Source organism: Hemiscyllium ocellatum, chromosome 4, assembly GCF_020745735.1.
Source record: "Hemiscyllium ocellatum isolate sHemOce1 chromosome 4, sHemOce1.pat.X.cur, whole genome shotgun sequence".
In the NCBI taxonomy this organism is placed as follows: domain Eukaryota; kingdom Metazoa; phylum Chordata; class Chondrichthyes; order Orectolobiformes; family Hemiscylliidae; genus Hemiscyllium; species Hemiscyllium ocellatum.
In genome coordinates this window covers 29,535,923-29,548,217 of record NC_083404.1, presented here as the reverse complement: position 1 = coordinate 29,548,217, position 12,295 = coordinate 29,535,923, and the positions used below count along the sequence as shown (strand labels likewise).

Sequence of the window (12,295 nt, the reverse complement as noted above, 5' to 3'; positions counted from 1 at the left end):
CTGCATGAAGTTCATTTCTTTAGGATAAGCATTATAATAAGTGCAGTTATAGATATGATCTTCATGGAATAAAATATTATACCCATCATGCGTTGGAATTTTTATGCATTCTGTACATTTTAATCTTGCATTACAACACTGACACACTGACTTTCTCAGATTGATACACACTTACTCTTCCCAACACACACAGATTAGCCCTCTTATTTGCATAAATATACAGAATTCTCTCACTCACATATCCATTCTGACTCTCCTCTGTCTCCTATAGGATCAATTATGACTCTCTTCCATTCTGGTGTTGTGGGTTTTGAGGTGACTAAATAGTCCAATGCTAGATATTCAAACCATGCCAAAGGCTGGTCACTCTGGTGTTTGTTCATTCCTTCCACTGTTTGTGCTTGATCTTCATCTGGTCCTTTCGGAAACTCTCAAAATGGAAGGCTCCTTTATGGATGAATCTTCTCCAAATTGTCGTAAGCTAGAAATTCCTGGTTGGGGATAATGTATTTTCAGGTAGGATTTGAGGATGCCTTCAAAGCTTTTCTTCTGCCCTCCGGGTGATTGTTTGCTGTGATGAAGTTTCGAGGAGAAAGCTTGTTTTGGAAGTCTTATGTCTGACATGCATACAACAGTCTGTCCAATGCAGTTGATTGATCAAAACTAATGCCCCTATACTGAGGATGTTCACCAGGAGAGATCATGGACATTGGAGCACCTATTGTGCCAGTGGATTTGCAAGATATTTTGTGGCAGTCACACACATATGCACACAAGCATGCACACCCTCATACTCGCAATATTGCACAAGTCAGATACTCATACACCCAAACGTGCACTTTCAGACTGAAACACAGCTCACACACATCCTCATGTTCTTATGCACGTGCCCCCCCCCCACACACACACAAGACACATAGATAAACATCTTCATACACATCTCTGCACTCTCACACTGAATCATATTCAGAGAAACCCCAAATACTTCCACTTTGATATAAAGCACCATGCACACTCTTATATTCTACACATCTCACAAACTCACATGTACACATGCCCATGCACCAACAGATTTATCAACAGACTAAAAAATACTTAACACAACCAGATGCATATTCAAAAACCATGTGATATTAATCTGTTCCAGTGCAGTTACAACACTGGCATAGTCCTGACAATAAGGAAAATTACCTAGAAATGTAATGTTCACAAAAATCAGATCAAACTCAACCAAGTCATTAATACCATCAGTCTATTCTCAATCATCAGCAAAGTGATGGAAACTGTCATCAACAGTACCAGCAAACAGCACTTACACAGCAAAAACCAACATGGTAATGCTCAATTTGGGTTCCACTAAGACCTCTCAGATAATGACATCTTTAGCCTTCATTGAAAAATAGATGAAGAACTGAATTCAACAAGTGGCACTGCCCTTAACATCATGATAGCAAGTGTGGTATCAACAATTCTGACAACATTTAAATGAACAGGAATTAGGGAGAAAACTATACGCTGATTGGTGTCATAACCCAAATAAAGGTGGTTGCGGCTGTTCCAGGCTTAATCATCTCAGTCACAGAACATTGCCAGTAGTGTAGTGTGGGCATCACAGGCTAGGCCAAGCATTTGTTTCCTTCAAGAAGATAGTGGTGAGCTTCCTTATTGGACTGCTGCAGTCCATTTGATGTCGATCCACCAACAGTGCTGTTAGGGAAGGAGTCCCAGGATTTTGACCCAGTGACACTGAAGTAATGCCACACCTTTCCAAGGGTGAGTGGCTTGGAGCAGAACTTGCCAATGATGAACCAGTCAATCTGCTGCCTTTGTCCTTCTAGATGGTAGTGATTATGGGCTTGGCAGATGCTTAACTCCATCATCTTCAGCTTCTCCTTCAAAGAATTTCCCTCCATCATAAAGTCAGAAGCAGGATTGCACAATGTTTAGCATCATTAGCAACTCTTCAGATACTGAAGATGTCCATGCCTGAATGCAATATCAAGTGATAGTATTGTTCACTCTACAAAAGTGCCAAGCAAACTATCTCTTCTTGACATTCAATGGCTTCAGCATAACTGAATCCCGTCTAATCAGTATCCCGATGATTATCATTGGTTCAGTTTATTTTCTAGTCAATCATATAAATACAGCAATTACAAAAGCAAATTATAGATGAGGAATCCTGCAGAAAGTAACTCACCTCCTGACTCCCCAAAGTCTATCAATCAACTACAAGGCACAAGTCAGGCATGTGACAGGTTACTCTCCATGGGGGCTCTTGTTGTGTAGAAGTATTGTCCTTAAGTTTAAGCCAGGAAGCCTGGTTTTAAGGGCAACCTGTTTCAGAGGTGTATTATAACACATCTGAAGAGTTTGTTTGAGAAAAAACTTTTGTGGCGCAGTAATAGTGTACAAGTGTTTGAGCCAGGAGAGCCAGGTTAAAGTCCCAAATGCCCTACAGGTGTGTAATAACATTTCTGAAAAGGCTGACAACATCCAGAATACTCTCAACTCAGCTAAAAAAAAACACATTTTTGGGCCATTTCTTTAATAAAAAGGTCAAAAAAAATGTTTTGAATAGTGAACTAAAGACATTTTTTTTCCAAGAAAGCATGTGACTGAAATTAATTGACTCAATCAGCTATCTGGGAAAACAATTGCTGAATGCTTACAAAGTTGAACTTGTATAACATACTGAAAAACAGATGGCCAGATACCACTTATTAGTCAAGTTCAGAAGAAAAAAACTCTAAGCAGAGAAACAGTTGTTTTAAGTTTTAAAGAAATCTCCAGACTGTGAGAGGTTAGTTTGTATAAGTCTCCAGGTTGTGGGAGTTGGTAGAAATCTGCAAGCTGTTAGAATCGGAAAAAAACATCAGAGCCATCACTGCTAGAAAGAAGTCTTAAATTGCTTCAGCAATCCAAGGAGCAGAGCTGGAAAGAATGATTTGAGTTAAAGAGTTACCATAGGAATAATATTTCAATGGGTTTGCATGACTGTAAAGTATATTGCTGGGAAACAGTTGAATTTTTGTATTTTTGCTGTTTATGTTAAAATTTTTATAAATTGTCAACATACATTTTTTTCTTTTTGTATAATAAATATTTTTTATTTTGTTAGAAGAAAATTGCAGCCTCATGTCAAACAATAACTGATCACCAAGTAGCCAAACTACAAAGTAAAACTGATGAGCTATCAAGCCAGGTTTCACGCTGAGATCTGGCTTGTCCAGCATTCCATCAACAGGGATCAAAACACGTTTGATGACTTGATACAGCTAACCAAACATTTGGGTTTAAAGGAATGTCTTAAAGAAGCTAGAAGTGTAAGCATGGAAGTCAGGATGACCAACCATGTGAGATTTTCCTGGACCATCTTATGTTGGAGGCCGATGCTCTAGACTATCCCCTGTCAGGGCGCCGATGTCATGTAACTTTGTGATTTAACTCTTTTGCAACCTCAATAAGTGGACCATCACAGTGCACATGTGCATGGAAGACTATAACAAGCTCAGCAGAAACACAGAAACATAAAAGTAGGCCGTTCAACCCATTGAATCCACTCCTCTATTCAATCCCATCAATTTCTCCAACATAATTTCCTTACTAATACAGATTCATTTCAGTTCCTGTGTCTCACTAAATTCTGTGTTCTTCATCATTTCTGGTACATTATTTGTGCCCTCCTTAATGAAGACAGAGGTTAAGCACAAACTTAGTTGGTCAGCCATTTCCTTGTTCCTCATTATAAATTCCCCCATTTCTGACAGTTAAGGACCTACATTAACCCCAACTTTTACAGATCGTGCAGCACAAATAAATTCACACCAGTCAGATGCCCAATATTTTTAGTTTATTATGCAAGGGTTAGTCATCCTAATGGAGCGGTTTACAGCTAGGATTCGAGAGTTTAAGACTCGGATAATTAATGGCACAATCAGTGACGGCACTAAAGGAAAGTGGGGATGCACACAACTCCCTTGTAGGGTTGGATGAGAATTTTAAAAATCAAGATACTGCTGGACCAGAAATCAACACAGACTCTGAGACTGAAATGATGGCTGAAGTAATCAGCAAGCAAGGATTTTAAATGATTCACATAAAGGAAAAATGGACAGTGAGCCAAATATGAACTAAGGGAGTCAGCAGAGACTTGAAGGCAGCATGTATAACAAATATCATAAATATTTTGTGAACCCAACTGAAGTGATAGATAAGGGAGTCTATAGTTATTAGTGTAGATTTCCAGAAGTCATTTGATAAGGTTTCACACATTAGATAGTTAACATAAATAAGAGTGGATGGAATTGTGTTCAATTGCTTCGTATTTGGTTAGAAGTATGTCTTCTATTAATGTTCACCGTGCTTGATTAGTCAAGCCTGGATGCAGATCCAGAAAATAAACAAAGCTGCTATAAGTTGTCAAAAGCTAGAGCTATAAGCACAGAACAAACATGAAGCTCTGTAAATAAAACCTCTAGCACATGTGGGTGATCGTGTTTTTGTCTTTGCATGGCTCTGAGGCATATAAAATTCAAACATATCTATTCTTGTGGGTAGGGAATTTGGCAGAAGATAGAAAACAGACATTAGGAATAATCGGTACTCACTCAAATTGCAGAATGATGACTTCGGGACGTCCAGTCGAATATTCAATAAATGAGGTGGATATTGTGGATTTCTCTGGTGATTTAACTTTAACAGCACAGAGAGTGCAAAGGAAAAGAATTCTGGACCAAGTCTCTTTAAAGCCCTAAGTCCTCTCTGACAGGCTTTGCCAAACTGGACTACAACTCCCAGCGGCCTCAGCGGCAGTCGCCGTCGCGCAGGCGCTGTCTGCCGCACTCCCTCAGAGCTGACAGGACGCTGAGAGTCAGGGACACTATGGCGGAAGTCGATCAGGTAAATATAGGAGGACAAGGGACCTCAGTGTTGATGGTCAGTGTGATCATGGGGTCGCTTCTCAGGGAAGTGGCCAGTAACCATGAGCAGCAGCTGGGCTGATCGAGACCCTTTCCCTGTTGTCGGGATGGTTGAGGGCCCTCAGGACACTGTCAGTTTGTGGGAGTTTCCTGTGTTTCTGCTTAAAAATCCCACAGCATTACAGCAGGACTAGCTTCCTTCAGCTTTCCGCTTCAATCTGTTCATGTTTGTTTCGTGCCATTTATAAATCTGTAATTTTCAGTGATTGCTTTCGCTTCAGAACATGCATATTGGAAAGCAAATGTAAATTGCATACTGTTGCTGTCGTACCCTTGTCTATCATGGATGATGTAGTGAATATGCTCAGTGTTTAGGTGAAGTTTCATAGGTGTCTAACATAAGTGTCCCTGCTTTATCTCTTGTGTTTTTGCGAACACTTTGAGATCATGATGCTCCTCCAATGTTAATCTCTTATTCATGGCCCATTTCACTTGCAGCACTATTGACAGGCTTGCCTTAAGCTACCAAGGCCCTATACTTTGCAATCTCTCCCTTAACCTTCTCAGCCTCTATGTCTGTTTTCTTCTCAACCAGCTTTTGGTCAGCTGTCCTGCTGTCTCTTTTGGTGGCTCTATTATGTTATATTTGATCATGCTACTTTGAAGCGCAAGGGATTATTTTGTGCAACAGGAGTGCTATATAAATGTGAAAGTTGAGATATTGTCTGCAAATCTGCCACTGACAATTGTTTAATGAAGCTGAGGGGACCGTCTTCCTTCTGTCTGAGCTTTATACAGACTGAGCATTTTCACAATTAAATGAGAAAGAAGCTGTTTTAAAATAATGCTTATTTAAATGATTTTTTCAAAGTCACATTGCAGCTTGACTGAGAAACAGTTTTCCAGTAGATTGCTGGTATTCAACAATGTCTAGAATATTGCTTTCTAACTTAGCAGATATGTTTGAAAGTCTTTGGGCTCGGGAGTGAATTCTGAGGTACACTTGCTGTCAAATTTCAGTGTGTTTTAAAACCAGGTGACCCAGTGGGAAACTTCTGTCAGTAGTTCATGACAATAAGGAGTAAACATGCAACAATCCTTTCTGACTCAAACAATTCTGCTTGTCCTCCTATAGGAATTATATTGTTAAACTATAAAGGGCGCATGACAGATTTACAAGAGACTGCAAGCTTTGAGTTATGAGAGGTTGGAACTTTTTTCCTGGAGTGTTGGAGGTTAGAGGATAACCTTATAGAGGTTTATAAAATTATGACTGGACCATAGAATAAGGGGAATAGCCAGGGTCTTTTCCCAAGGGTATGGGAGCCTAAAATTTGCCGGCATAGGTTTAAGTTGAGAGGGGAAAGATTTAAATGGGACCTGAGGTGTACCAGAGGAAGTGGTAGAGGTGAGTATAATCACAATGTTTAAAAGTTATTTGAAGGGGTACATGCATAGGAAAGATTTAGAGGAATATGAACAGAATGCAGGCAAATGGGATTAGTTGAGTTTGGGAAACCTGGTCGGCATGGACAATTTGGACCGAAGGGTCTCTTTCCATGCTGCATAACTCTATGGCTCTACTTACCAGGACAGCAAGCTAAGGAGGCAGAGGATTAAGAACTTCTGAAGGAAATGTATATAGTTGATAGTGAGGTATTTAGTTTGAGGGTAATCAAGTTTCTACAGGCAACTGAGGTCAAGACACTGACCTCCTCTTGAAGAAACTGTGCAAGGCTGTGAAGATGATGGAGTTAATATCCAACAGGGATAGGCTGAAATGGATCATGGTGAGAGCCACTTTCTGATTAATGTTTATGGTGCATTAAACAATCTTTTGGGAGCAGGAACCTTTTCAATATGAAATGCCATATAAAAGTATTTAATTATTTCTAGCCAAAATTAAATCACAATGTGTCAACATAAAGATCAGCCATCCAAGCTCATGCCTTAGACTCAAATGGACCAACAACTTTAACCTCTTATGAGAAGTGATACTATGTTCATGGCGTTAAATATATAATTCAGAATTTGGTCCATTATAAACAAAAACAGGAACTGCTAGAAGGGCAGTTTCTAATTTTGTTGCTGATTTCCAGTGTAAATAATTCTTTCGATTTTTATTTGGTCCATTGTAAGGTTTGCAAGCAACTTGATGCTGCATTTACTTTATTTCAAGGTGGCATTCAACCATATTTCTTCTTTTAATATTCAAACCAAAAGCAAGTGCTCCTCGATTTGGTACAATCATTGTACTGGTATATAAAATGTGTTTAACTGCAGAAATAGAGTGTTATAATAAAACATTTCAAAGCTTTCTGTTTCACTGCTGATACGGTTTATGACAATATCAATTAACTGTTTCTGAACTTCCTGAATTCATTTATCTAACAGGACAGGCGGTATCAATGAACAGAGAATTAGAGTCAATGTTTTTGGTCTTCTGACCTGTCATCAAATTGCAACTCAACTAATAAAATCTTGGGCTGCATAAATAATCCTTGGTAGTATCTGCAATGTGAAGATCTGGCCTATTTGCCAAATATGTCTACATTTTTAAATTACTAAATTCAGCAAGTTCTACACATAGAAATTTGTTAGCTGCCTAGGAAACTTGTCTCTCAAAACTTCTGTGCCAATTCCAGCTCTAGTTTTGTCATCTGTTGTTGTAAAAATTTGCAAATAATTATGTAATATTTTACAAGCAATTCCTCTTAGTTCAAAATATCTCTTATTTCAGTTCTAAATCTCCCAAACTGTCCCCACCACCTCATGTTTGTGCCAAATGATTGGTTGTCCAGATGTGATGTGACTTTTTTTTATCTGTAGCCCATTATCACATTTGCATCAATTTCCCCTTTGAGGAGTTAAGTCACTTATTTTAATAGAAATTGCACTTCCGAATCATACAATTTTCACCAAAATATCTTAGACATTTTGCTTTTATTGTCTGAAGTGGAGTGTTCTGCAATGAATGAATAACTTTTAATGATAGAAAGAGCTATCAAACACAGTCCTTGGATGTTCCAGGACAAGATTAAACTATTGAGCATTAGATTTGTCATTCTTTTTTATCAATATGCACCACTTGGACTAATCCGAGTCCCTACTCACTCACAGCTTATTTTCATACTTCCATTGTCAAACAACTACAGAATTCATTTTAAAAGGGAACTTTGCACCAATTTTGAAATGTAACAATGAATTCTGGAGTAGCTTCATTTTGCTTCTCCAAGAGGTGACATGCTGCTCTGTGTGTGTGTATATAAAGTGTTTGGAAGGTGCTGTTGGTAAAAAGTGCTGTATAGGAGAATGGGTTTATTGGAATCTACAGATTGACAGAAGAGGTTTTATAAACTTCAATTTTTCCATCCTTTTTGGTTTGCCACTATGCAAAAAGTTGCCATTTTACTTAAATTCCATGTGAGGACCTTAAATCTATGCCCTCTTCCATCCTTTAGCTTACTCAAAAGCGCAGTCAGTACAATAATTTGCATCAGGTCATACATCATCCAGTGCCTTGGTTTCCCGATCTAATCCCTGTCTGCCAAAGCTTTGATTTTAAAATCTCCCTATCCCTATCTCCATTTCCCCATCTTTAAATTCATCCAGTTCTATAATTTCTGAAGTGTTCTTTCTCCAGTTCTAGTCCCAATACCTTCAGACCCTTGTTGGCTCTTCCTTCAACTATTTGGACCCTTAGTTCTGAATTACCCCACTCACCCTGTCCCAAATGGCTGCTTCATTGGCTTGGTGTAAGTTTCTACAAGGTCACCAATGGTCAGTCTGCTGAAGTGCCTCTGAATATTTTAGCATGTTAAAAATCACCAGTTAATAGTCATTGCAGCATATAATGAGAGGATTTAGTCCACAAAGTTAATGCTGGATTTCTGTAAACCAGTCCAGTTAGTCGCACTGGCCTGTATCTCTACAGCCCTACAGGGTATTTACCTTCAGTGACCATCCAATTTTGTTTCGAAATCATTGATTGTTTCGCTTCCACCATCCTTGTTGTCAGAGTTTTGGGTGATACAACATGACATTGCATAACAACTGTTTTTACTTTCATCCTCTGATCACTTGCCCTTACGCTGAAATCAGTATCCCTAGTCCTTGTCCCATAATCAAGTAATAGGTACAGCTTTTCTTTTTGAACTTTATTTAAATCTATTGGGAACAGTGAGCCCAAAACAGCTCTGGAGACATTGAATCACTGTATCCTGAGGGAAAAGGAATCCTCCTCAAACATCACCAGCACCTGCCAGCTAAGGGGTAGCCATGGGCCCCAGCAATGCCTGTCTCTTTGTCGACTATGTAGTGCAGTCCATCTTCCATAGTTACACCGGCACTACTCCCCACCTCTTCCTCTGCTACATTGATGACTGCATTGGTGCCATATCGTGTTCCCGTGAGGAGGTTGAGCAGTTGAGCAGTTCATCAACTTCAGCAACACATTCCACGCTGACCTTAAATTCACCTGGACCATCTCTGACACCTCCCTCTGCTTCCTGGACCTCTCCATCTCCATCAATGATGATCGACTTGACACTGACATTTTTTACAAATCCACCAACTCCCATAGCTACCAGGATTACATCTCTTCCCACCCTCTGTCCTGCAAAAATGCTATCCCGTATTCCCAATTCCTCCATCACGGCCGTATCTGCTCCTAGGAGGACCAGTTCTACCACAGAACACACCAGATGGCCTCCTTCTTTAAAGACTGCAATTTCCCTTCCCACGTGGTTGAAGATGCCCTCCAATGCATCTCATCCACATCCCGCACCTCTGCCCTGAAACCCCGCCCCTCCAACCGTAACAAGGACAGAACCCCCCCGGTCCTCACCTTCCATCCCACCAAATATTGCGTAAACCGCATCACCCGCCGACATTTCTGCCACCTCGAAACGGACCCCACTACCAGGGATATATTTCACTCCCCACCTCTTTCCGCTTTCCGCAAAGACCATTCCCTCTGTGACTACCTGGTCAGGTCCACGGCCCCCCCCCACCCCCTCTCCCCAACAACCCACCCTCCCATCCTGGCACCCTCCCCTGCCACCGCAAAAATTGCAAAACCTGCGCCCACATCTCCTCCCTCACCTCCATCCAAGGCCCCAAAGGAGCCTTCCACATCCATCAAAGTTTCACCTGCAATCCACCAATGTCATTTATTGTATCCATTGCTCCCGATGCGGTCTCCCCTACATTAGGGAGACTGGATGCCTTCTCGCAGAGCTCTTTAGGAACATTTCCGGGACACCCGCACCAATCAACCCCACTGCCCCTTGTCCTAACATTTCAACTTCCCCTCCCACTCTGCTGAGGACATGCAGGTCCTGGGCCTCCTCCACTGCCACTGCCTCACCACCTGACGCCTGGAGGAAGAACACCTCATCTTCTGCCTCGGAACACTTCAACCCCAGGGCATCAATGTGGACTTCACTAGTTTCCTCATTTCCCCTCCCCCCACCTTATCCCAATTCCAACTTTCCAGCTCAGCACCATCCTCATGACCTGTTCTACCTGCCAATCTTCCTTCCCACCTATCCGCTCCACCCTCCTCTCTGACCCATTGCCTTCATCCCCACCTCCATCCACCTATTGTACTCTTGGCTACCTCTTCCCCTGCCCCACCCCCATCCCATTTATCTCTCCACCCTGGAGACTCCCTGCCTTCATTCCTAATGGAGGGCTTTTGCCCGAAGCGCGATTTTTTTTTCCTGCTTTTCGGATGCTGCCTGACCTGATGTGCTTTTCCAGAACCACTCTAATCTAGACTCTGACATCTAACATCTTTTGCCGAGCCAACAGAGCACTCCCACTGACACAGAATAGTCGGAAAGTCAGTCTTTACTGGACCACACACCCTACCCCAAAGATAACAGTCCTACTCTTGATGATATATCTCCTGGTTAACAGCAAAAGAGGAACCTGGTAACTGGTTCCAATGAACAGTACTTCCTTCAGGTGTGGAAACTGCACAATGCTTTATTGTTAGAAGAATGGATTGAAAAGTAGGAAAATTCTGCTAAACCTCCAGAAAATTTTGATTAGTCCAGACTTGAGTTCTCATGGACAGGTTGGACCGAAGGGTCTGTTTCCATGCTGTACATCTCTGTGACTCTGTGACTCTCTATGACCATATTATAAAATGGCTACAGATATGGTGAAGAGGGTGCAAAGAAAACTTAAAAGGACAATACTAGAAATGTGTGGGTATAAACATTGGGAACAGATTAAGAGACTGAATCTCTTCTCTCCTTTATATAAAGAAGGCTCGTGAATGACCTAATAGAGGCCTTAAAATTATGAAAACCGTTGATAAAGAAGCAGTTTCCCTTGTGAAGAAAAGTACCACCAGAATTTGCCAATATAAAATAATCAATAAGAAGTCAAGTAGTGCATTCAAAATTAATTTTTTTACACCAGAAATTGTGAGAATGTGTAACTCATTACAGTAGGAACAAATTGAAGTAAAAAGCTGAAAAGACTTTCTTGTGGAACTTTGTCAGTAGCATTTTGGGAATTATGACATGTGACACCATGTGGTTTCCCACAATCTAATGACACTGTTATTTGCTTGCACAAGCTGACATTGATCAGACTAGATCATGCTTACTGAATCCATTTTCACTTGGCTTATTGTCAAAAAGATAGTCCTTCAACTTATTCCTGATAATTGATTCTTTCATTTGAAATGGACTGAAAGGAACACTAACATCAGAGGTGTCCCTGTCTGTTTTATTACTCAGTCTGAATGTGAGTTAAATTAGCTTGTTGTCAATCTTCTGACACATCTCCAAAGGCCATTGATTCTGATTGTCAGTGTATGAAATCTCTCCCCTGTCTCTCTAGGGAGTCTAAGCTAAATACTATCAGCCTCTGGGGGTTTATTTATTCTGATCCTACTTCGCTTTGCTAAGTACTTCAATCCCATTTATAGTGAAGCAATGGTTTATACCTGGCATATCTTTGTTTGGAGATGGTGTCTTACTTATGTTCTTTCCTCATGAGTACTGAGGAGATAGCTATTCAGAATATTTGCAACTTTGGGATCATCAATTTCAAGTTTATGAAATATTCCTTGGTGACCAATGCTGATGAAATTACCAATATAATAAATAGCTAGTATTAAACAATAGACTTATAAAGTTACACAGGGCAAAAGTGAGGACTGCAGATGTTGGAAACCAGAGTTTAGATCAGTGGTGCTGGAAAAGCACAGCAGGTCAGGCAGCATCCGAGGAGCAGGAAAATCGACATTTCAGGCAAAAGCCCTCCTTCATAGCCTTGATGAAGGGCTTTTGCCTGAAACGTCGATTTTCCTGCTCCTTGGATGCTGCCTGACCTGCTGTGCTTTTCCAGCACCA

At 40.7% G+C, this 12,295-nt stretch overlaps 1 protein-coding gene across 1 annotated transcript in view; it reads left to right on the top strand.

Annotated features, from left to right (window-relative positions):
• The first annotated feature begins 4,837 nt into the window (after window positions 1–4,837).
• vps41 (VPS41 subunit of HOPS complex) overlaps window positions 4,838–12,295 on the top strand; it is a 166,527-nt gene continuing 159,069 nt past the window's right edge. Inside the window, exon 1 of the mRNA XM_060824195.1 lies at window positions 4,838–4,902. Within this exon, the coding sequence (XP_060680178.1) occupies window positions 4,885–4,902 (18 nt within the window). The 5' untranslated portion in view covers window positions 4,838–4,884. The remainder of the gene's footprint in view (window positions 4,903–12,295) is intronic.